At 37.8% G+C, this 27374-nt stretch overlaps 1 protein-coding gene across 12 annotated transcripts in view; it reads left to right on the plus strand.

Moving 5' to 3' along the window:
• Dmd (dystrophin) overlaps positions 1–27374 on the plus strand; it is a 2486572-nt gene that overhangs the window by 2281751 nt on the left and 177447 nt on the right. For all 12 annotated transcript variants that reach the window (XM_004850043.4, XM_087189971.1, XM_087189973.1 and 9 more), the window contains one exon: positions 600–660. In XM_004850043.4, coding sequence (XP_004850100.2) covers positions 600–660 — 61 coding nt within the window. The remainder of the gene's footprint in view (positions 1–599; positions 661–27374) is intronic.

Consider the following 27374-nt stretch of genomic DNA (forward strand, 5'->3'; position numbering starts at 1 on the left):
TCACTTTGGCTTCTGTCTTATAAGATCATGCCGGTCAGCTGACATTTTGAGACACCAACTAAACATATAATTGGTAAATGAATTTGGATTCTCTCTCTTTTTTTTTAATTTGGCTTTTCTTCAAACCAAATAAAAAGAAAAACATGCATACCAGAGTGATAAGCACAGCACTTTAGCTTCAATAACTTCAAATGTAAATATACCACAGAAGGATGTTTCACCTGCTAAACTAATAAACCCTAGTCAATCAAAGAGAAAAAGATATGGAGAAACAACAACAGGAAGTGTTATAAGAAAAGCACCCGGTGGAGACACCTAACAGAAAACCTGTCAGTCTACTTCCTGTGTTTCTTATCTCTTCTATAGGTTTAGCAGTAGAAAGCCCCCCACCCCTTTGCATTTATCTTTGAGCCTGAATGAGTTCAATTTCACTTAGATTAGGACAGAAATTTCAGAACAGCAGGTTAATCCATCCTGTCTTCATGGGCAACTGAGCAAACAGACCAATATCAGTGTAAAATTGTAATTCTGGAGATTAATGTTGTCTTTCTTGTTTGCGGTGAATTTGACCTCCTTGCCTTTTCTCCCGTCTTTTTCAGCTTCTGTCCAGGGTCCCTGGGAGAGAGCTATCTCACCAAACAAAGTGCCCTACTATATCAAGTAAGTTGAAAGAGTCATATTCTTAAAGAAGCATTTATTGTGGCTAAAATGTGTATTTTCACAAATGAATTTATTTTTAAAATACATTACGCTCACTTGCAATACCTATTTCTTTCTTCCTCAAGGATGTTTGGATAATAAACGCATGCTAAAATTAGCACGGTAAATTTGCTGATGCAACAGGGAACTGCTTTTAAGAAAAAATTCATTTAATAAAGCATATATGATGAGGCTTTGGGGGAGGGGAGCATATTTTTCACAAGAGAACAAAAATCTCTAGACAATACTGCTGATAGTGGGAGTGAATATTTGCCAGAAAAATATTTATTTAGGGGCGTTCTGCATTTCTTTTTCGGACAGATGTGGAAGATTTCTGCAGTTATATCTACCCAAAGTGTTTTAGGTGAATGAATACTTCATGTATCCCAAGGGCAGACAACAGCAACCCCGGATTTGTGGAGCTAATGTACTCATTTGTTACGTGTAGCACTCAGTATTTTCTGCCTAATCAGAGTGGTACTGTTTGCTGGAACCATTCGTGTCGGTAAAGGAATAGAGTCAAGGGAAAGAAGTTCTATGAAATATAAATTATAACACATAGGGTTGACATGGAAGAGAAGGAGAAAGGATATTGCGTTATTATAATACCTTTACAATCTCGCATTAATCCTGCAATTGAGTCTAACTTAAATTTAACTTTGAACTGGCTACCTCAACAACAATTAGAGTTAATCAGGTTCAGGAAAGTCTTCAATACCAAGTGAAGTCTTTGAATTTGCTTCTGCCCAGAGTCTAGTCTGACTACAAATACTAAATGCTTTCCCATTTTTTCAACCTGCCATCTTTTATTGAGTCTGTTTTTATTCACCATTGATTCTTCATAATTCAGTTCTAAAGCAATAGTATCAGTCCTACTGCCACCTGCCTCTCAAGTTCAAGGACCTGAGTTCCATCCCCGGTACATAATAATAATAATAATAATAATAATAATAATAATAATAATAATATTAGTCCTGGATCTTCATTACTACAGTTCTCAAAAATTTGATTTCACACCTCTATTTTGTTAACTCAGCAGAATGGGGGTAAAGGGACTTTTGGGCTCTTCAAAGAGAGACATGTCCTGTAGGGAATGGTCAGCCCTTTGTCTTATTAAGTTTTTCAAATGAGGTCTCTCTTAACTTTTAAAAATTCTCCCTTTAATATGCTTTGATCCTGCTTTTCAATTTTCCTGTCTTTTCATTTAATTTCACTTTTTGGTTATATTTAACTGTTCTGCTTTGTGACTCATGTTTTTAATACCTGATTAAATCACATGCTTTATTAAATAATCTATTGATTTAGATATGCACTGCATTGTTTTACTTCACCATTATTCTCCAAATTACTACCTGTTTGGTGCTGAGTCTTACAGCTATTCCTAACTCTCCTCCAGTTCTATTGTCCTTTTATCATGTTACATCTAATACAAGAGATCCCAGGACACTGCTAGAAGGAAGTAGAGGTTAATTCAGTCCAAGACAATAAGCAGATGACAAGTTCCCAAAAAGCTATAGTTCTCCCCTTCCCACTGAATCTCTTGCTTCTCCTCGATGAATTAGAGAGCAGCTTACATACCCTTTCAGTCCAATGCTCCTTGTACTTGACGATCATGGTGATGCTATCCATAAGGGCATCAACCTGTGAATAAGAAAACTCAAATTCTATCCTTGTCACTGACATTAGCTTTAGCTGATTGTGTGGTCTTGGGCAAGTCATTAACCTATATAAACCTTGATTTCTCAGTTATAAAGTAGTGAATTTGACTAGATGTTATCTAAATCTTTTATCGCTCTCAGAACCAGTGAATATGAGTTCTTATTAAAAAAAAAAAAAAAGGAACTGAGTGTTGCGGCACACTTCTATAATCCCAGCACTTTGGATGCTGAGGCAGGAGGAACACAAGTTCAAGCCCAGCCTGGGCAACTTAGCTAGACCCTATCTCAAAAATAAAAAATTTTAGGGCTCGGGATTTAGCTCAGTGGTTCCGCTGCCTGCCTCATAAGCACAAGGTCCCGAGTTCGATCCCTGTTACCAAAAAAAAAATTACAATTTTTAAAAAGATCTGGGGCTATAGCTCAGTGTGAAAGACCTGGGTTCAATCCTCAGTACCACTGCTACTACTGCTACTACTACTACTACTACTAATAATATTATTATTAAGTAAAGAGATTTTTTTCATTCTTTAGCTTCAGACATGCCCTCTCAACCCATCCTCAACCCATTCCAGTAATCTCTTCCAAGAGCTCAAACCATGCTGGACAAGTTAGGACTATTCTCCTTGGCTCAATAGTAAGAGATATGATACAATAGACAGGAAAAATCAGTTGCAGAACAGTGAGTATGGAGACCTCGTGTGCTTCCAAGTGATCAGTTCATTCGAATGAGGAATTAATTTCTAAAGAATATCTCTGATACTTTATGGAGAATAATTCTCTCTGCAATTATAATCTGTTTGAAATTAAGGATTATATGATTTTTCAAATATAACTCTAAAATGTTAGGCTGTAATACAGGGAGAACATATGTTCATAAAATGTAGTATTCACTTGTTTGTTGGGTTGGTTTTGGTAACCCAGGGGCATTCATGTGATAGCTCCTAAGCTACATCCCTAACACATAAAATGTACATTGATGTCATTTGTGTTTTATTATTACCCATTACTGTTGTCTAATAAATTATTTTTAAAGTAAATTCGTTTGATTGCAGGATTCAGTAGACTTTTTGGTGCACTGGTAAGTGCCATTCATAATCTGACATGCCTCTTTGGCTCAAAAATAACAATAAAAATGAGTTTACAATGACAATGTTTCAATTCCCATTTCACCTTTTCTTATCTTCTTTGTCTTGATTTCTATTCAAGAGCTTTTACCACAGATCCCCAGCTGCAAAACCAGGTGTCTTCTCTGGCCATCTTTTTTAATGCTTTACAACTTTTCCTTTTTCAGTCAGTTCTGGGCTAAGCTAATTATCTAACAAGAGGTTTCCATACCAATAGCATAAGTTGTGGTTGGTTGCTAACTTGTACATTCATCCTTAAGGTTTTAAGTCCTTGATAACATCTTTTGCTTTAGATTGCAAATCAAGCAGTGTTTATGCCTGTATCCTGCCACCAGATTTTCCTATGATGCTCTAAACCTCAATTTTGGTACTTCAGACTACATGTTTGTCTAGTTTATTAGTCCGTAGCATACATCATTGTTACAGTTTTCATATCCCCTCTCCCTTGGGACTCTCTTATTTCTGCCAGCATCTCTTTCAAGTTATTTGATTACAGCTTTCATTGCCACTGAAAAAATAATCACCAACGATGTTCAACCTGTTACAACTGCCTTTTCTACTCTCTGCCATTTTGTAGTTTTTTGGCCTACTGTCAAACTCATGAAAATTTCAATATAATAGTCTTTAACCAGCTGCTGCATTCTGTCAGGATTTCTTTCACCTTTTTATGTTGCATACTCCCATATGGGTAAACCAAACAGAGCCAAGAGCTGGGACTCTCTTGGTTTCTTAATGAGTTAGGAAATTATTCTTCTGCATTCTGGACTGTCAAAAGAACTTAGGAATCCCAAAGTTGCATACAGGATGTTCCAACATAGATGTCATGATAAGACCATAAGAAATATCATAGAGGGTATGACCAACAGGGCAACCAGCCCAGAACTCTGTCCCAGATAAAGGCACCAATGGTCATTTATCCAGTTAACCTAGTAATTTTTATTTTAAAAATTAGAATGCATCATGTTCATTTCTTAGTCATGCATTGTAAATCAATTTGCAGTGGGTTTATCCAATGGTATCTTAAACTTTTGCCATTTGTTACCTTGACTCTCTTGGAAACAAGTTCCATAGTGGTACCAACTTCTATATAAATCAAGGCATAGTTTAATTTCTCTTGAATGTGCATCCTTTAACCTCAAGGAATGGCCCCAATTAAATGCTTTGGAGTTCAGTGAATACATTTATATTTACCTTGACTTTAATCACACCTGCTCCTACTAATAACACTTTTCATTTTCATCTTCCTGGTTTGTGAAATGCTAAGCTGTTTTAGTATTTTAGTTGTCCTTCAGTGAAAGATCAACTTTCCCCTTGATCATCTCAGTTGCTTTTCTCTGGATCTTTTCCAGCTCTGTAATATCTTCCTTGGGATAGCATGACTAGACCGGCCCAAATATTGGATATTAAATTTGTTAGCATTGTTTCTAATCTCCACTCACTCATGAAGAAAGCAAATGCTATTCACTGTCTCCCATTGGTGCTGAAATGGAGAAACCAATTGAGGTCATAACCTGTTCTACATATATTAGTTCTAGCTGAAGGTTGATTTTCTGCTAGTTTCCTGAAATACCAGATGAATCGTTTGACCTTATATTTCTGCCAGCTGTCTCTTAGAAAGGATTTGATTTTTTAGACAAGCTGGTCCTTTTCCTCCTCAAAGACGCTGTGGTTGCTAAATATCGGGAGGAATTTACTAATGAAACTCAGTAGTAAACCTGCTGACCCAATCAGCAATAATGCATTTCACCAGGTTCCTTTCTAAATATCTCTGAAGCACTTCTCAGAAGAGTGAAAAATGGGGTTCTGAGGAAATAACTGTTTAACTTTTTTAATAAGCAGTGTTCAAAATGCAACTCGAGTCCAAAGGAGTGTCTATCTTTTCCTGCTGGTTATTTGGGATGTTGTATACAGAGTGCTAGACATGACCTTGATCTTCTCTTCTCTCCACTCTCAACCTCAGGCATGTTTCTACTGCCATTCATTGTTTCTGCTTAGTCACAACTTTCTGATAGTTCCTCCTTAGTATATTGCAATATAAAACCTCCTTGACTGAAGTAAACACTCATTTAAGTCACCATTTCTTACTACCATTGCTGTGTCTGACAAAATGGCTGCTTTGTGTTCTGACTCACCTGTCATCTTATGGCTTACCACTCCCATAGCTCTGCATGGAATCGTGGCCACTAACCTAAATGTACCTTTTGGGATTGGCGCTGTTCTATACCCATCCTATTGGTCCATCCTACTGGTGTGAACTTATAAATCTGACTCTCATTTTTAGAACGTGTGTTTCCTAGCTCAGGTACGGTAGCATTTAAGTCTTGACACCACCTCCCTCTTACACAGTATCAGCTCTGTCACTACTTTCTAGGCAAGTTTTTGGATTTCAGATACCTTCCATTTTTGCAGTATATCTTGCACTCATTCTTGTTCCAGTTCTCATTTGTGCCAGGAGTTGCTCTAATTAAAGTTTTGGCTATTTTATTTTTTCCTTTGAATTATTGATTGCTATTTCAGTACCTATATTTATATACAGAGGAAGCGGCAGTTAGCTATGTCTTACTAACAGCAGTCAACATGCTAAATGGCTCTGTGTTGACTAGTTTGTAGTGGATTTATTTTCTGACAATAAGATGGGCTCCTATTATAAAGAGTTCTGGATTGTGATATCTGACTTGGAAAATAGTTCCCCATTTCCCACTCCTTTCTGTCTTTTCTAAGAATTATACCAGTGTTCTGACTTTTAGTTTGAAAATTGGTTGTGTTTTGGCATAGCTTTTCATATATTAGGAACATATTGTGTAATGTATAATTTTGTGCTGCTTTTGGTAATATCCTTTTCACATATATTTTCCTTCAAAATATACCTTTTAGCAGCTGACAAAATTAAATAATGGAAATTTTAAATAGAGCAGACATCAGAAGACTTGAAATCTAGTTCCAGTTTCTCTATTAACTGGCTACTGACTAATCATGAATCACTTCTCTGGGCCTCAGTTTCTCTCTCTGTCTTCAAAGGAGGCCAAACCACATAATATCATAAGTCATTTCCAGTCCTGACATTCTCTGGTTTTATGAATGTTGACTTTGAAATACAAATTGTTTGTGACAGTTTTCCAGAGGAGTGAAAATGAATCTTCATATCGCCCTTGAGGATTCTTAGTGTACCATCAATCTTATTAGGATGGAACGGACAAATAATATTAAACCTTTTACTTAACCATTTAGCACCATTGATGATATGAAGTGGATGTAACTGAATCAGCTGTCTAATTTGCACTGTCAGTCTTTCAAGACGCTGGTGAATATCTCTGGGTAATTAAATTTTTGAAATTGCTGCCAAAAGCCTGGTACTCTGACTTTTCAAAAGGCTTCAGTACACAAAGATAATCCTGAGGTCAGTCTCCTCTGCTGTGCTTTCTCCTCCACAGTATGATGGTTCCAAAGGTCATATTAGCTGAGTTTCATTAACCACCATGAAGGAATAGTTAGTAATCCTTAATTGATGATATAATCATGAAAACAACTCAAGATATTAATGGAAAGAGAATGAATGAGATGCCAAAGTGTTACGCAGACTATTGATTCTAGCCTTTGGTTTTGCAGATCTTGTTGGGAGATGTAGGTACTGGTCTCTTGGGTGCTCATAGGATTATAAAAAATCACCTCCTAGGGCTGGGGTGTAGGCCAGTGATAGAGTGCTTGCCCAGCATGTGGAAGGCTCTGGGTTCCATCCCTAGCATGCAAAAAAGGAAGAAAGAAAGGAAAGGAAAAAAGAAAGATACATTCTTTTCTGTAGTTTGATAAGTTAGTTTGTATAACCTTGAGTGAAATAACAGACAACATAAAGATAGGTGTTTTATCTCTTTTTCTAGCATAGTGCCTCACAGATAGCATGTGTTCCATTAATATTTAAAAGAATGATTGAATAAATGAACATATACCAGTAATTGTATGTGCTTTTCAGGTACCTGACTCCTCTTCATTTTACCTTCAGAAGATCTTTTCATGTTGTGTCTTTTGTTTTGTTCTGTTTGTACTGCTGGGAATCAAATTAGGGCCTTGCACATGCTAGGCAAGTGCTGTGCCATTGAGCCACACCCACCCAGCCCCTGTGTGTCAATTTAGATTTACTGCTTGAATACATCTCTCATAACCTCTAGACATCAACTTTAATGTTGGAAAGCATACCAAGTATTTGATAAAGCTTCTTGTATCTCATGAAATTTGGTGCCACAGAGACAGCCCTTAGCATGCATGTCTGAACAGTACATACCTAATCCAGAGATCTAGCATGTGCAAGGCCCTAAGTTTGACCCCTAGAACCACCAAAAACCAGAGTCCAAGATTCTCTTCTGTCTTTATGTAACAATATCATTTAGGGTATAACTCAGCCCATCTGGAACTGAGTTTTTCCCCATTAATAGTAACGAGGTTGAACCAAGTAATGTTTCTATAGAACTGGGATCTTTTGTTTTTCCTAAGTATTATTCATAAGGTTCCTTCTATATTTCCAGTGCTCCACAGAACTTTAAATTGATCAACCACTGTGTCTCATGGAATGACGCATATAATATCAACCTTAGGGGCTGGAATCTGGTACTTGCTGAGAGAATGCCATGAATGATAATTTTTTTATCTTAAAGGAAAATGTAACATTCTGTATGTTATATATAGTGCTTAAAGTTGCTATATATAGTGCTTAAAGTCAGCTAAAATATAATGTGTGCAGGCAAAAAGAAAACCTCTATTATAATACACATGGTATAGTATAAGTACACCCTACCTCATTCGTGGTATTTCTAAGAATTTGAGTGCACACAAGAAATATTCAAGTTTCTTCCCCCAGAAGGAGAGATATAAATTATTTCAGCTTGTGCTTTGTTTTCTTTTTCTAACTTTGTTAAATACATCCTTTCTGACATAGCAATACGGTAGAGAAAAACATCGCTGTTAGCATCAAAAACATCTGCCTGCACTCGAAACCCAGCGCCACCATATTCTGACTCTGGTATTTGAACAATTTGCTAAGGCTGATGCTCATTCTACTTTATGGCACATGAGGAATGGAGCTCAGGAGATGTTAATTGGCGTTCCATCTCTCCTCTAAAACAAATTGAAGCCTAATTGACCTCTGCCAGATACAAAGTGTTGGGATATTAGGAAAACAGTCGTAGAAATAGTATATCCAGTATGAGTTACATATTTGTAATATTTTCTAGGATCCAAATATGTCCCTGATCAAATTACTTTCTTTTCATTTTTAAGAGTTCCCATATAATTTGGGGTTATGTACAACTTCCCAAAGATTCCTGAGCTCCTTCTTGGCTTCTCTAATCGCTTCTTATCCCGTTGCCCAGGGAAGCAGCTTCCTGTTTCCAGTGGCACAAAGGTCAGCAGCAGCCCAGACAACATTTTAAAATAACTTAATAAGCCTGAACTGCCTCTCCCCTTCAGATAATTTCCTTATAGCATTAGTCCTTTGAACACTGACCTGGTTGCAGAAAATGTCCCGTTCTGAGCAGGAAAACTTCAAACCCTATTCACTGTACCCCTCTGTCATTTCAGGAGATAGGGTGAGTGAGTAAGGGGTAGAGGGAGGGAGTGAAATGCTTCATTTTGGAAGGATATTAACATGTTAACACACATTCAAGATCTCTCTCTTTCTCTGTCTCTCCATATGCATATTAATATGTTTCTTCTTTTTAAAAAAGTAAACTGTAAATGCATTGTATAAATCTGTGTTGTCACTTTGCAAAAAAAATTTTAATCTTTACACAAGATCGAAAAAAGAAAATTCTCTGCCTTTCTCAGCAGTCTGAAAAGGTCCTAAAAACAGGCCCTACAGGAGGCATGAGGCTTAGCTCACTGTCAGCGTTCAGCAAATGATCGCGTCTTCTGTGATATCATTAACTCCTGGGCAGATGAAACTGAGAAGATTCTGTGCCCTTCCTGAAACTTTCAATTGCTTTTTTTGTTTTTCTTTCCCAAAGCACCCACATCTATCTTGGTCCCCAAAGCCATTTCATGTCGGAGTCAACGCAAAGTGTAATTTTTAACTCGCTTCTTTGTTGTTTCAGAAAGAATTTTTGTTGTCATTTACTTTCTTCTTGGTTTGGTCACTTTTTCTTGATCTAGAGCTTGCTGTAAAGGGATTTTCTCATAGTTAAAATCCATGTAATCTCCTAGATAGAAAGAAAAGCAAGCCAGGCATGGTGGCACATGCCTGTGATCCCAGCACTCTGGGAGATATAAGCCACAGGATTGCAACTTCAAGCCCAGCCTGGGTAACTTAGTGACTTAGCAAGACCTTGCCTTGAAACAAAAAGTAAAACTGTGCTGGGGATGTAGCTCAGTGCAAAGGCCCTTGGTTCAATCCACAGTACCAAAAAAAAGCAAAGGATGGGCCGGGAATTTAGCTTAGTGGTGCCACCGCCTGCCTCTCAAGAACAAGGTCCCGAGTTTGATCCCTGGTACCAAAAAAAAAAAAAAAACAGGGCAAAGGAAAAAAGGAATTTGTGATTTGTGTGAGTCCAGTTTGAAATCCAAACTTTACACTTATACAGTATCCATTTATTTAATTTGAAAGTGCTCCTTGCCATAAGAGAAAGGAAAGAAAACTCTGTGAGTTGGTCTATTTATTTTCCCTTTATATATTAGCTCCAGTTCTAGGAAATTACTCTAAGAAAAATTCAGGGCCAGAACGAGGGGGAGAGATATAACAGTTATATATTTCTATTTGAAATTATGTAAGTAATATTTATTTTTTAAATGTTACCTTAGCACAAATGCTAGAGGTAGGAAGGGTCTCCATAACAACCTTGCTAGCACTCTTAGTCATCTTCATGATTTAACTCTTGAAATATTTTGTTAGTTTTTCCCCATTTAAGCTGTAAACTCCTTGATAATATTTGCATCTCATGCATCTTTGCATCATCCTTTGTACTTACTACAGAATCTTACATATAAAAATGATAATGAATTACTTGATAGTTGGTTTTGCTTTTGATGATTAAGCACTGTAAACTGATTCTAACAGATATTCTTATAAAGAAATTGACAATGATATGTTAGAAAAGTTACATATAATATTTTTATTCTAGATAATCTGACTGGGATTGAAGATGATTGAATTATACTATTTTAGAAGCAATTTCAATCATTGATTTATTTTCCATATCTCAGTTGGCTGAGAGCAGAAAAAAGTGTTTGGTGAGGTTGGTTACCTGGGTGGACTAACCTATAAACTGAATCTTTGAAAGTTAGTGTTTGGGAGAAATATTTTTAAGTGAATGTATTTCTTTACCAACTCCTATTGCCAGTACTGTTGCAAGAATATCTTAGGAAAACATCTCCAAATCCTCTTTCTATCAAAACTCACAGGCTGGTTACAGAGGCCACGATTGTTCACTGAATAGATGTAAGCCGATGTCTTAATATTTGAAGACTTTAAAGCAAGTTGGAGTGAGGTAGGTGGTAAAATGTAGGAGACAGAGACAGAGCCGTGATGACCTCCATTAGGGAAGAAAAGACTGCAAGTCTGATCCTTAGTAATTTAGTCATTCTCAACCCTTCTTGCCTTTCTCTGTTAATATGAGATATCATTATTAAGAAGATAGAAAAATGGATGAATTGTGAAATACCTAATATTGATTTAAAATAGCCAGGTTTAGCCAGATGTGGTGGTGTGTGCCTGTAATCCCAGAACTCTGGGAGGCTGAGGCAGGAGCATCACAAGTTCAAGCATAGCCTGTGCAAATTAGTGAGTTAGAGAGATCCTGTCAAAATAAAAACTGAAAAAGAGCTAGAGATGTATCTCAGCGGATAGGCCTTGGGTTCAATTCCCAGTACCCCAAAAAGAAAAGCTAAGGTGTTTTTTTGAAGTACAGCTTTAATACTCATCTCATGACTGCTTTTTAAATGAACTTTTTTTTTATCAAGGACCTTAGAACTGTTTATCTAACTCATATTTCATGTACACTTAGTAACCAAGCCATTACTTTTTACTGTAAGCACTGCAGAATAGCAAATGGCATCCTTACATCGCCTCAGTCTCATACATCATCAACAAAATTGGCAATTATATTCTGAGTCCTTGAATATATTGCTTGAAAAGATGTATAAGCTGAAAGGGAGCAGTTTTGTGTTGAGAAGAAGTTTTATCCTTCTATACTGGCTGGTAGATTCGAAGTATACTAATCTTGTTTTCACTTGGGAACTGGAAAAAAATATCGTGGAAGGATGGATGTCCAAGTCATTTTTTCCAGGACTTTATCTGACTGTAACTGCAACTATATCAGAGGGCTCAGATGTGGAACGTTTCTTTAAAATTAAAACCTAAAAATCCTGATGTCTGATACAATAGATAAAAAGTAGCTACCTCTGAAGGATCTAGGATGAGCAGAGGAGCACTGAATAATATAATCTGACAGTTTGGGCCATACCCTTACAGTAGTTACGATGGCCTGAAAAATATAGAATTAATTCAGTATAACATTGGAAAAAAACAATATAAACATGAAATATTTTGAATTAAAAACACTGAATAAGAATGGGAAAAAACGTCCCTTAGCAAATCAATATTGCTTGGGGAAACATGAATCCCAGACCACCAATATTTTTATCCAAATACCTTCCAGTTGTGTAGCGAACAAACACCTTTATCACCAAGTTTTATAAAGAGCAAAGTAAAGAAAAGGGTACTTAAGGTTATTGGATATACTTCTCAAAGTTAATAACTTTATTCAGTTTCATGTTTGACTATACCAACATCTACAAAATTTATTCATTGTCAATCTAGAATTCTTTTTTTTTTTGCTAGCCCTTGCCTAAATATATGTATTACAAAATAAAAATTGAAGAAATGGTAATGTAATTACAAATATTATTAAACAGTAGTGGTGGCTATAGTGAACACATTATTGGTGTTGTATAGAGTTATACTGCACCTTAAAATATCTGTGGGAAATTTAATATGGGATATAAAACACCAGAGTCAAGCAGGGATGAAATAAAAAACCAATGGTAAATTAGATTTAGCCAGAAGAGTCCAAAAATATAAATTCTATGGATGTAATAAAATAATATGTATGCATTTACATCATTTTATTACTCTCTGAGCTTCATTACTCTGTGAAATGTTGGGGGATCATACTAAAAAACCAGCATTTTTTCTGCTTACAAACCAATCAGAAGCTATGTAAATAATTCTTAAGGGTTGTACATTGTAAAGGTATAATTCAACCCAGTTTTTTAATCTTTGAAGGCTAATACCATACAAACCCTAATTGGACAATGTTTAATTCTTTAATTTGAGTGTTATAGCAAATATGTTTTCCTAATTTCTAAGTTTCATGATTCTTTTCAAAGAAGAAAATCTTTTAAATGTTGAACTTACTGGGACTTCTGATTGTCTTTGTAGATCAAGTATACACAATCGTAAATAACAACAACAAGAACATTCTGGCAGGCCATCTGTCTTATTGTTTTCTAATGTTCACAATATAAAGCAATACTTATTTGCCAAGCATTTCTTCCACTTTTATTATAAATTAGGAAAGTATACGTGGTTTGTATATGTGCTGCCTAAGCGAGCATGGAGTGTACCTGGTTTGTAAATAAGAAGGCTGTTGAAGTTCAGCTCTGAATACTTGTATTGCAACCCAAGAGAGGAAAACCTTTGAAATGCAAATACTGACCTTTCTCAAAGCCCTAGGTGAAGTTTGATGAAGACATTTTGTTTATATTTTGATTTATGCTGGTGCTTTGAGCACCAGCTCAAAGCACCATAGTAGGCTCAGAGACTAGACCAGATTGACAAGACATAATTGGCTGCTATGTGGAGAAAACACTTGGAGCGTGTGAGATGGGGCATGACAAAAGCAGGAGCCAGAGTGAAGACAGGGAAAACCAGTTAGGAGTATGGCGAGCACTGGTAGTGAATTAGATCTACATGATGGCAGCACTGTCATTCATGACCAAGGGTTGGATATAGGGATGTTGTCTGGAAACATTCCATTGATTTTGACACATTGGAAGTCAAGAATGAGGGAAAGAAGATGCTCTAGGTGTCTTCTGGGCTTTTGGCTGTGACATGTAAGGCACTCAAAGAGGAATAAGTTTGGTAAGGAAAACCGTCTTAGTAATGAACAGTGGAGGCCTGGTCCCTGCTCTCCTGAAACTCACAGTCCCAGTCCCCATTGTGGAGGAAATGGATATGGAAATGGAAACAAATAGAGCCTGGGCCTAAGATGAGCCAGAGGGATAGGGAGTTCCAATAACTGCTCTAGAGAACAAACCATGCTTAGTTTTGCAAAGAATAAAACTGATTATTCAAAATGTTTAATTTGCTTGTAGCAGAATGGGATATAAACTTCAAAAAAGAATTAAGCATATGAAATATTACTAAATATCGCTAGTTTCTAGAGATATACAAACCAAAAGCACAATGAAGGGTTGGGGCATAGCTCAGCAGTGGAGCACACTCAGCATGAGCAAGGCCTGGGGTTTAATCGTCAGCACCAACCAAACCAAACAAAACAAAACTAAAAACAATGAGATGCCACTTTACATATAGTGTGATGACTATTATAAGAATAGTGTGGAAAATAAGTGTTCATGAGAATATGGAGAAATTGGAGCCCTTGAACATTCCTGGTAGGAATGTAAAATGGTGCATCCACTGTGAGAAACAGTTTGATGGTTCATCGCAAAGCTAAATAGAATTGTCAACATTAATTTCACTTGGAGGTCTACACTCAAAAGAATTAAAAGAATGGACTCAAGCAAACTTATATGCTAATATTCATGGCATCATTATTCACAATAGCCAAAAGATAGAAATAACTCCACTGTCCATCAATAGGTAAATAAATTTTAAAATGTGACTTATACACATAATGGAATATTACTTAGCCTTTAAAAATGAGGGCCAGGGACAGCTTCCAGTGTGGAGGAGGCCTCTGGGTCGGCATGCCATGGCTCCCAGCCTGGAGGAGGCTTCTGGGTAGGCATGACACAGCTCCCAGCACAGAGGAGGCCTCCAGGTCAGCGTGCCACAGCTCCCAGGCAGGAGGAGGCTTCTGGGTAGGGATGCTGTGGCTCCCAGCATTGAGGAGGCTTCCAGGTAGACATGCCATGGCTCCCAGCCTGGAGAAGGCTTCCAGGTAGGCGTGCCACAGCTCCCAGCACAGAGGAGGCCTCCAGGTCAGCGTGCCACAGCTCCCAGGCAGGAGGAGGCTTCCGGGTAGGGATGCTGTGGCTCCCAGTATTGAGGAGGCTTCCAGGTAGACATGCCATGGCTCCCAGCCTGGAGAAGGCTTCCAGGTAAGTGTGCCACAGCTCCCAGCACAGAGGAGGTGAGCCACCCGGGTGCCAGGAACACCCACCTCCCCACCCCTCACCCCCATGGAAATGAGAAGATAGGTAAACAAGCCTCAGAACCAGACTTCCAGATCACCTACAGCAACCCCAAAGGGAAACAAGATGGAATACTCTGATACTCACCCACCTGGACTCCCTGAACTAGCAACGAAAGAGGATCTGGAAAAAATGAAATCAGAAATAATTTCTCACATAACAGCAAAGATTGTGCCCATATTGCAAGACATGATTAATAAATCTAGAGACAATACAGATAAAAAAATAGAGGAGCTGAGGAACATGATGGAATGCCAACATAGGAAACAAATAGAATCCATAAAACAGATGCAAACAGATTTCCAGGAGATTAAAACCTCCATTGAAAGTCTATGCATCAGAATGAGCCAATGTGAAGACAGAATTTCAGATATAGAAGATAAGGTTGCAATCAGTGACCAGGAAAAGAAAAAAATCTTTAAAATTGTAAGGGACCACGAGAAATCAATCCAGGAGTTGGTAGACGATGCAAAGAAAAATAACATAAGACTGATCGGAGTCAATGAAGAAACAGGAGAGAGTGCAGATGACATAAAAAACTGTTCACAGAAGTGATGGCAGAAAACTTCCCAAGCAGGGGGAAGGAATTTGACATACAGATAACCGAGGCATATAGGACTCCAACTAGCCTTGATCAAAACAAATCTACACATAGGCATATAATTATTAAGATTCCAAAAACCCAACAGAAGAACAAAATTCTACAAGCAGTTAGAGAAAAGAAACAAATCACATACAAAGGAAAGCCCATCAGAATCACAGCAGACTTCTCAACACAAACCCTCAAGGCAAGAAGAGGTTGGAGTGATGTGTTTCAAGCCCTTAAGGAAAACAACCTTCAACCCATATTGATGTGCCCTGCAAAACTATCTTTCAAAATTGATGGTGAAATAAGATACTTTCATGATAAAGAGCACCTTAGAAACTTCATGAATACCAAACCAGCACTCCAAAAACTTTTAGACAATATTCTAGGAAAAGACAATGAGGATCACATCCCCAGGAAGCCCAGCAGAATGAATCCACTGGGCACGACAAGAAATTAAAAGCAAAGGGGGAAGATCAAACAAAAAAGAAAAAGCCATAACAATGATAACTCAATACATATCAGTTATAACCATCAATGTTAATGATCTCAACTCACCAATCAAAAGAAATAGACTGGCAGAATTGGTCAAGAAGCAAGATCCAACAGTATGCTGCATACAAGAAACACACTTAATTCAAAAAGAAACTCATAGACTGAAACTTAAAGGGTGGGAAACAGGCTGGGGATTTAGCTCAGTGGTTTTGCCACGTACTGTGCAAGCGCAAGGACCCGAGTTCGATCCCGGTACCAAAAAAAAAGGTGGAAAACAATACTCCATGTGACGGGAACCTGAAAAAAAGCAGGAGTAGCTGTCCTCTTTGCAGACCAAGTGGATTTCAAACCCACACTGATTAAGTGAGACAAAGTAGGGCACTATATCCTTGTAAAGGGAACGATTGAAGAGGAAAAGATGACAATCATAAATATCTATGCACCAAACACTAGTGCACCCAACTATATAAAACAAATACTAACTGACATGAAAAACCATGTAAGCACTAATACAATAGTAGTGGGGGACCTCAATACCCCATTGTCACAAATAGATAGATCAGCTAGAAAAAAATCAAGGAAAGAAATACTAGAACTCAATCAAACTCTCGAACATATGAACTTAACAAATGTTTACAGAGTGTTTCACCCCACAAAATCAGAATACACATTCTTTTCAGCTGCACACATGTCGTTCTCCAAAATAGACCACATACTCGCTCATAGAACATATTTAGGTAAGTGCAAAGGAATTAAAATTATCCCCTGTATATTAGAAGACCATAGTGCGATGAAACTGGAGAGCAATAGCAAAAGAAACTGCAAAAACTACATAAACACATGGAAATTGAACAACACACTTCTGAATAAGAAATGGGTCACAGTGGAAATTAAAGAAGAAATCAGACAGTTCCTTCAAATAAATGACTGACACAACATATCGGAATCTATGGGACACAATGAAAGCAGTCTTACGAGGGAAATTCATAGCAGTGAATACTCATATTAGGAAAGCAGAGCAAGCCCAATTAAACAACATGATGCTGAACCTCAAGCTGCTAGAAAGAGAAGACCAGGACAAACCCAAAGGTCCTACAAAGGAGGAAATTATAAAGATCAGGGCAGAAATCAATGCAATGGAGACTAAGAAAACAATACAAAAAAACATCAATGAAGCCAAGAGTTGGTTCTTCGAAAGAATAAACAAAATTGGCAAACCCTTAGCCAACCTTATCAGAAAAAGGAAAGAAAAGGCCCACATCCATGCAATTAGGAATGAAAAGGGTAAAATTACAACAGACCCAGCAGAAATCCAGAGGATCATCAATACCTACTTCCAGAACCTATACGCCAATAAGATGGAAAACACAGAAGAAATGGACAGATTCCTACACACGTATGAATTACCAAAGTTGAATGAAGAAAACCTAAAAATTCTACACAACCCAATATCAATCAATGAAATTGAAAACGTAATTAAAACCTTACCAACCAAGAAAAGCCCGGGCCCTGATGGCTTCACCGCTGAATTCTACAAGACATTTAGAGAGGAACTGCTGCCACTACTGTTTAAACTCTTCAACAAAATGGAAAGGGAAGCGATACTTCCAAAATCATTCCTAGAAGCAAGCATCACCTTGATCCCCAAAGCAGAGAAAGACGCAACCGAAAAAGAGAGCTCTAGGCCAATCTCACTCATGAACATAGATGCAAAAATGCTTAATAAGATACTGACAAATAGAATGCAGAAGATCATCTAGAAGATCATACACCCTGACCAAGTGGGAGTCATCCCAGGGATGCAGGGATGGTTCAACATACGCAAATCAATCAATGTAATACACTATATCAATAGAGCCAGTAACAAAAACCGTATGATCATCTCCATAGATGCAGAAAAAGCATTTGACAAAATCCAACATGCATTTATGATAAAAACCCTACAAAAAATTGGAATAGATGGTCTCTACCTCAATCTGATAAAAGCCATCTATCAAAAACCAACAGCCAATATCATACTAAATGGTCAAAAATTGAAATCCTTCACACAAAATCAGGATCAAGACCAGGATGTCCACTATCACCATTGCCATTCAATATAGCTTTGGAAACATTATCCACAGGAATTGGGCAAAAGAAAGAAATAAAAGGAATAAAGACAGGAAATGAAGGAGTCAAATTTTCTTTATTTGAGGATGACATGATACTCTATATCAAAGACCCCAAGAACTCCACCAAAAGTCTTCTAGACTTAATAACCCAAGTCAGTAAAGTAGCTAGATACAAGGTCAACACACAAAAATCAATAGCTTTCCTCTACAAGAATGACAGACTCACTGAGAGAGAAATAGGGCAAATAGTACCTTTCACAATAGCATCCAAGAAACTGAAATACCTAGGAATCAACCTAACAAAAGAAATCAAAGATTTCTTCTCTGAAAACTATAGCACTCTGAAAAGAGAGATTGAAGATGATATCAGAAAATGGAAAGACATCCCTTGCTCCTGGGTAGGAAGGATCAACATAGTGAAAATGGCCATACTTCCAAAACTGCTGTATAGATTCAATGCAATCCCAATTGAAATTCCAGCAGCATACTTCATGGACCTCGAGAAAACAATCCAAAAATTCATTTGGAACTAGAAGAGACCCAGAATAGCAAAAGCAATTCTAGGTAACAGAGACATGGCAGAGGGTATCACAATCCCCAACCTGCAACTCTACTACAGAGCTACTGTGATAAAAACAGCGTGGTACTGGCAAAGAAACAGGCTTGAGGACCAGTGGAACAGATTAGAAGATGCAGAAACAATGCCAGACACACTCAGCCATCTCATCTTTGATAAAGGAGCCAAACACCCTACTGGAGGAAAGATAGCCTCTTTAATAAATGGTGCTGGAAAAATTGGGCTTCAACTTGCCAAAGACTAAAACTAGACCTGTATCTCTCACCATGCACTAAAGTAAAATCAAAATGGATTAATGATCTAAATATTAAAACAGAATCACTGAACCAACTGGAACAGAGGTTAGGTACAACCCTTGAAGACATTGGGGTAGGAAAAGATTTTATGAACAAACCTCAGTTGCCCATGAAGTAGCACAAACAATCAACAAGTGGGATCTCTTCTTATTAAAAAGCTTCTGCACAGCAAGAGAAACCACCAGCATTGTGAAGAGACAACCCACAATGTGGGAAAAAATCTTCACCAGCTGTTCCTCAGGCAAAGGTCTATCTCGAATCTATAAAGAACTTAAAAAGATCAGACCTCCCAAATTTAAAGACCCAGTCCAAAAATGGGCATCTGAAATGAACAGACATTTCTCAGACAAAGAAGTAGACATGGCAAATAAACATATGAAAAAATGTTCAACATCACTGGTCATTCGAGAGATGCAAATGAAAACAACACTGAGATTCCACCTCACTCCAGAAAGAATGGCTGCTATCATGAAATCAACCAATAACAAATGCTGGTGAGGCTGTGGGCAAAGAGGAACGCTGCTCCACTGCTGGTGGGAGTGTAGACTGGTGCAACCACTGTGGAAATCAGTATGGAGACACCTCAAAGAACTAGAACTAGAAGTCCCATTTGACCCAGCTCTTCCCCTGCTGGGGATCTTCCCCAAAGAATTAAAAGAATCGTAGCACAGTGATATATGTGCACCCATGTTCATAGCAACACAGTTTGTAATAGCTAAAACTTGGAAACAGCCCAAATGCCCATCAACTGGAGACTGGATCAAGAAAATGTGGGGTTTTTTATAAAATGGAGTACTACTCAGCCATAAAAAATGAGAAATTAGAGACATTTATAGCTAAATGGATGTACATTGAGGCGATACTCTTAAGTGAAATAAATAGGACACATATGTGTAAGTACCGAATAGTTTCTATAGTGTGAGAAACTGAAAGTGTAAATAAGGACTAAAAGTTATAATAGATAATGTGAAATAGGAAGAAGAGGGGCAAAGGGGAAGGGGAAGTGGGAGGGGTAGGGGAAAGGAAAGAAGGGAATGGAATTAATATGAGAAAATGCAAAAATGGAAAGAAAGTCTTTGTAAATAGGGAGGGCTGGAGGGGTTGAAGGGAGGGCAGGGGAAGGGAGAAAAAATAAGAACCAAGAGACTATGTAAAGGTGCATATCTCCAATGATGAATGTCATTATATTGTAAATTTAAAATGTACCAATAAAAGGATATACAAAAAATAAATAAATAAATAAAAATGAGGGCCAGGGATTTAGCTCAGTGGTTTCACCACCTGCTGTGCAAGCACAAGGACCTGAGTTCCATCCCCGGTACTGAAAAAAAAAAAAAATGAATGTAATTTTGAGGCCGGGATTTAGCTCAGTGATTCGGCCACCTGGCTTGCAAGTACAATGTCCCAAGTTCATCCCCAGTACCAAAAAAAAAGAATGCAATTTTAATATATGCTATAATGTGCATGAACCTTGAAGACATTCTGCTAAGTGAAATAAGCTAGACACAAAGGACAAATATCCTCTGAAATTATATGCACATGAGGTAACCAGAATGTCAAATTCATAGAAATAGAAAGTACATTACTGGTTACCTAGTCCTGAGTTGAGGGGAAAATATGAAGTTATAGTGTAATGGGTACAAGTTTCTGTTTGGGATGAAGAAAAATTCTGGAGATGGATAGCAGTAATGGTTACACGATAGTGTTAATGTACTGAGTGCCACTGAATTATACACTTAAAAATAATTAAAATGAGCCAGTGTAGTGACACATGCTTATGATTCCAGCGAGTGATCTAGGAGGTGAGGGTAGGAGGATCCCAAGTTCAAGCCCAGCTTGGAAAACTTGGCAACTTACCAAGATCCTGTCTCAGAAATCTTTTACAAAGGCCTAGGGATTTAGTTCAGTGGAAAGGCCCTGGGTTCAATCACAAGTACCACAATACCACCACCAACAAAAAGGTCACATATAATGTATATTTTATCACAATAAAAAATTCCCCAAGATAAAAGAATTAACTCATAAATTTGCATATAATTTAAGTTAAAAAGCTAAAATATTTATCTCTTTATTTCAGTTCTATGTTAAAGATCTACTTATGACTATGAAAACAGACAAGCAAGTTACAGGAGGTAGAGAGTTTTTTCTTAGGTATCCAAGAATCTTCCCCATGTTTTTGAAATCTGTCGATGTACTCTCTTGAATTGGCCTGTAATGTAAGAGTACAATACCATTGCAGAGATTAATTACTGTATTTGTGAACTGCTCTCAAATGCTAAAATGAAAGTATAAAGCTATAAAATGCATTATTATTCATTAAAGAGGCATAGTTTACATGGGTGTCTCTGATTATTGTTTAAGTGTAAATGGCCAATTTCACCCATAATTAGCCAATTTAGTATGAAGTTATTTTTTACTTGGTATATTTTATTTAACCTCAGCTATATTTGTGAAAACAGAAACTGCTTTTTGTTACTGCCTTCAAAATTTCTCACACATGCTGAAATGCTTTTTAATTCTTTTTTTGTTGTTGTTACTGGGGATCAAACTCTGGTCCTTGCGCTTGCAAGGGAGGCAGTGGAACCACTGAGCTAAATCCCCCGCCATTGCTTTTTAATTATAATGCACTTAAATTGTCGGATTCTCCTTGCCTAAGGAAAGTGTCAAGTAGTTTACCTAGAGATATGCTTTTAACTGATTGATTCATTCATTCCATAAATATTTACAGTGGACTGTTGACTTATGAACTCAATTCATTCACAAGGATTGTTTGTAACTCAAGTTGGTCACTTGCCTTCAAAGTCTTTCTCCTGTATAATTTTAGGCCACACTTTCTTCCAGGCAGATCTCAGTGTCCTTTGTGAGACATTGGCCCATGATTTCTCAATGAACCCCACTCAGGAAAGGATGTTGTAATGTTCCTTCCAGAACTCTTTAAGGGTTAAATCTGTATCTGAGACCATCTGGAAGCACAAGCAGCCAGCATTCGGGTTGTAACTGAAGACTTCAGTCACAAGTTAAAACTAAAATTACAGTCATAACCCAAGTTGTTTGTTTGTCAGGCCAGTGGGAACTCGAGGGTCCATTGTACCATAATATGTGCTCCAGATACTGTGCTAGAAGATATATTTGGTGAGTCCAAGTGTCTACTCACATACTCAAATATCTACTCAGTAGATAATAGCATTGATACTAAGGATAAATAAGTATTAACATACACACAAAGGCAGAAGCTTATATGCCAAGATGATTTAATGGAAGGGAACTTGTTGAAACAAGGGACTAAAATAGTGTAACTGGTAATGGAAGGTATAAGGAGAGTACTCAAAAAGTCCCCTGGATGATGCAGGCGATGGGGTGAGGACTCTGCTGATATACATACTTGAAGGTTATTGATGAAAGCTAGGCCACAAATGACAGTGCTTGGCTTAACATAATGGGAGGATCGAGATGGTAGAAAGACACACATTTGGGACATATTTCAAAGGTAAAAATTTGTAGGGCTTGATGGTAAATAACATAGCAAGGAAAGTGCGAAGAGAAAAAAAAAAACATGTGAAGGAGTCACTTATGATTTCTGACCAATGGACAACTTGTGATTCTTAGCAGTGAGACAGGGACACTGAAGAAAAAAGACATTTGGGGTGGCAATTTGATCATGGATGTTTGAATTTGAGACGATTTGTGACATCCAAGAAGCACTGACAGGTAATGTGTGTTGGGGGTCTAGAAGAGAGAAGTAGGTGGATCTGGCTTAGAGTTATTAATTTAGATACAATTTTTTTTTTTTTGGTACCGGGGATCGAACTTGGGACCTTGCACTTGCAAGGCAGGCGGCAGAACCACTGAGCTAAATCCCGGGCCCCGATACTATTTTTATATAACTAGTAACTGAAACCTTGGATGTTAGGAGGATGATTTTAAAAGTTCTTTGCCCTTTTTTCCCTGGTATTGGAGATTGAACCGAAGGCCTTCACACTGAGCTATATCACCAGCTTTTTAAAATTTTTTTTATGAGACAGGCTCTTCCTAAGTCAATAAGTTGCTCAGGCTGGGCTTGAGTTTGCAATTCTCCTGCCTCAGCCTCCCAGAGTGCTGGGATTATAGGTGTGTGTTCCCATGTCCCATGTTCTTTGCTTTTGATGTATAGGGAAGTATTTAAAAAATGGGCTGGAGATATAGCTCAGTGATGACATACTTGCCTCACATTCACAAGGCCCTGTGTTTAATGCCCTGTACTACAAAAAAATTTAAATAAAAAATGAATTTAAAAAGACATTTAAAAAAATTTAAATGAAATCCCTGGAAGGATACACATCAAAATTACCACAGTGGTTATGGTATAGGGGAGTGGGAATCAAAGAGCACCTAAATTTCATTAGTGTTTATTTTATATTTAAAAAGCTTCGAGCAAAGCTAAAATGCTAACCATTAGCAGTCCTGGTCAGTGGGAGAAAGCATGTTTGTTTATGTTTTTTTGTTTTTTCTGTTTTGTTTTACTTTTTGAGATAGAGTCCCCCTATGTAGTTCAGGCTGACTTTGAACTCATTATGTAGCCCAGGCTGGTCTCGAACTTGTGGCAATGCTCCTTCCTCAGCCTCCCAAGTGCTGGGATTACAGGTAAGCACCACCACGCCTGGTTTCTATTTGGTTTTTTATAATCTGGATCTTTTTTTAATTTTTAAATCTCTTAATCTAAAATATTTTTAAAGTACATCATTATAAACAACTGGATGGTCATTGGTCCATTAAACACTTCACACTGCCTTGGTTGCTTAGTTTATAATGGCTATATCAAGAGTCTCTGAGTAAAATCTCTAACTCATTTTTCTTTGTATGTGATCAGCATAATTACGTCAGATTGTTAATCTGAAAAGTAGCTGTTGTCTGGAATCCATTGTATTACTGAAAAATGGTTACATTTATGTTAAAACTGCATTGTTTCCTCTTTTTATTTTGCTTTCAGTTTGTGTAGTTTCTGTTGTCCTTTTTGCAAGTTCACTGACTCTTCTGCGTTGACTCTATAGATAAACCCACCTAAAGCGTTCCTCAGTTTTCTTACTGTGATTTTGATTTCTAGCATTTCCATTTGATTGTTACAATTTTCAGCTCTATGCTGAAATTACTTATCTCATCTTGCGTATTGTCTTCCTTTTTCATTAGATCCTTTAACATATTAATTATTATAGCTATTGAAAATTTCCTATCTGATCATTCAAAAGACAGTGACATATCTGAGTCTGGGTCTGATGATATTTTTTTTCTTTTCACTGTGAGTTTATTGTCTTTAGGTGCATTTTAAAATTTGTGGAAGGTGGTATAAGTCAGATCAGACACATTGTATGGAGTAGGACATATTGAGGTGAATTGGCCTTTACAGTGGTAGCTCTTCTTAATCTGGCTGAGAGTCAGGCTGTTTGATGTTGGTTGTGGCTATGGCCTCCAAAGACTTCAGATTGCTCTGGTAATTTGAGTTGATTGCCTGCGGCTTGTTAGCATGGTGATAGGGTGTGGGCCGGGACTTTCTCTAATCTTCAGATCAGATGGATACACAGTTGGCCTGTGCCTTGAGGGTGTGGCCTTCATGGTTGCCTCTTCCCTTCCCTCCTGTGGTAGAGCATCCTCAACTTCCCATTTCCTTTCCGGAAAGCTTTACCCTGTGCACACGGAAGTTGTTGGTCTGGGGCCCAAAGGCCTTCCCCTCAGCAGACTGGTTGTTTTAAGGGTGAGAGGATGTGCTTTTCTTTTTAAATCTCATGTAGATTTAAAAGTTTGGGTGGAGTTCTCTTCCCCTGGCTGCAAGGGTGTTTCACCAGTGCTCTCATGTCATACCCTTCCACTACAGGTTAAGCTTTTCCTTCCTTAAGAGACCAAAGTGTGGGCAGATTTGCAGTAGCTAGCTCCTAAGAGCCTCTGCAACCGACTCCGCAGCAGAGGGTGAGGAGAGTTTCCTCCAGGTTCTCTCCATCCTTCCTGTGAGAGACTGGTACAGCTCCTGGAGGAAAAGGGGTGGGATACAGGAGCTTTACATTCTCAGGATCACTCTCACCATGTTCATCCAACCCTTTCATCTCCCTACCAGCTTCAATACAATCTGAGGACTTCACCCTGGGAAATTAAGTACTCAGGCCCTGTGTCTCAGGGAAGGTACCTGTCTCTCTCCAGATGTCCTATGGCATCTCTTCTCTGATAGACTGATGAAAAGTCATTAATTTCCTGCTGTAGAGATGGGACCTACCTCTGTATAGCTCTGTCTGCAAGTTGAAACTGGACATCTGTGCGATACTTTTTTAAAAATTAATATTTGTGAGTTTTCCCCCTCCTAACAAAAGTAAGAAATATTCACTGTGGAAAACATAGAAAAAGATAAAGAAAAAAATGTACGTTCCCTCCCACCCATACACCTGTTGTGGGCATGTTGGTAATACCTTCCTCTATTTTTTTTTTTGGTACCAGGGATTGAACTCCTCAGGACCTTGTGCTTGCAAGCCAGGCACAGTGCCACTGAGCTAAATCCCTGACCCTTCCTCTATTTTTTTGATCTCCTAATAAAATATAGAAGATATTATTTATATAACTTTGTATCCTTTTGTTGAGCAGTGAAGATTTAAAGCTAAATACAAAAGTGCCCTAACTTCTTACTTTACTCTTTTTTTTGTATATCCTTTTATTAGTATATTTTAGGTGTACAATATAATGACATTCATCATTGGAAATATGTACCTTTACATACTCTCTTGGTTCTTATTTTTTCCCCCTTCCCCTGCCCTCCCTTCAGCGCCTCCATCCCTCCCTAATTACACAGACTTTGTTTCCTTCTTCTCATTTTCTCCTATTAATTCCATTTCCTTCCATTCCATTCCCTTACTTTACTCTTTTGAAGGCAGATGTTGCCTGTCTTTCCAAGTGACATACTCCTAGCTTAGTATCAGGTAGACAAGTAAGGCCACCACAAATTCAGCTGTCACCTTGATAACACAGGTAATTTGACAGTTCTACAGACCCTATAATATTGCTTGACTCAAGACCCGGAGTATGATAAGGTTTTCAAGGATTGCTCTAGAGACTGCATAGAGTGTTGGTGTCATCCCCTTCATCATATTTTGCCAAACCCCACAGATTTGAAACTTCTGGAGGAAGATTTGTCTGATATTGAAAAATGTGCTTTGTTCCTTCCTCATCCAGTAGAAATACTACCAGTTTTTGGCTGGCTGCACTAATGATATAAAATGATTTCACTGACTAAGGAATGACCTCGGATAGGATTTTAGAGCATCAAAAATAAAATCATCTAGGACTGGGGATTTAGCTCATTGGTTCCACTGCCTGCCTCACTGGCGCAAGGCCCCAAGTTCAATCCCAGGTACCAAAAAAACAAAATCATCCAAGGCAATCTTTGCCACAGACCATGTGTAAACAAATTTAAATATGAAACATACACCTCCCAATTCATCTGTAGATTGTGCCACAAAATTTGTGCAGGTGAAAAAAATCTTTTATTTTAAAGTAAGTCAATCTTTAGCCATAGGAAATCTATGAATAGAACTTATTTTTGTTTCCTCTTATCTATTTCCAGTTGTTTTAAATGTTCTTTAGTTCCTTATGTGGACACATAAATCCAAATATATCCAGTATTAAGATATTTCCCATATGCAGCATTTTTTCTTTAGTTAGTTCTTTTCTAAATATGTGAACAGCTTACCTACATCACCCCCTGCAACTTATTTTTAAAAATCACAAGTAGTTGACTCTCTTCAGTTCTTATTCAGTTAAAAATACCTGACCCTTGGTTTTAACTTCTGTTTGGCTCTTCACAGTTAAATTTTGTGCATACTACTAGTAAGATGTTCTTTTTTCCTTTAACCTTTAAATTTAAAAGGGAATTTTTAATTCTTTTTAAGTCAAAATACAACTATTCTACTCTAAAGCTTCCTTTAAAAAATAGGACCAATTCCTCATCTGTAGTAATTAATTTTGACAGTCTAGGCTCAGTAGCGATTCACAAACCTGTACTTTGTGCATCAGCATTCCTTATTATTCTAATTAAAGTGGAACATTGTGCCCTCGCTAATCATTAATGGGTTTTCATTTTGTAAATGACATTTGCAGAAGTTTAAAACAGTGAGTTCACACGAAGTCCACAGGCAACAGTGTTGAAATTAGCATCACCATAGCAACAGTCTTCCACCATTAGCATTCAGGGCAACAGGAGGTGTTTTGTTTTGTTTTCCAAAAGGTGGGGAGTGGGGGGAATCTTCAAAGGCAAATCCTACTGAAACCCTCTCCAAAGATATTTATTTTTCTTGTGTGTCCGTGTGTGCTCTACTAGATCTCTAAGTCTATACAGAATTTTTTTAACGGCAGGATGGATCGTCTCCTCTCCAGATTTGTGTTTTGCCTAGCATACAAG

The sequence above is a fragment of the Heterocephalus glaber genome, unplaced genomic scaffold, assembly GCF_053883595.1.
Source record: "Heterocephalus glaber isolate CG9 unplaced genomic scaffold, H.glaber_assembly_v1.0 deba00001547, whole genome shotgun sequence".
Classification (NCBI taxonomy): domain Eukaryota; kingdom Metazoa; phylum Chordata; class Mammalia; order Rodentia; family Bathyergidae; genus Heterocephalus; species Heterocephalus glaber.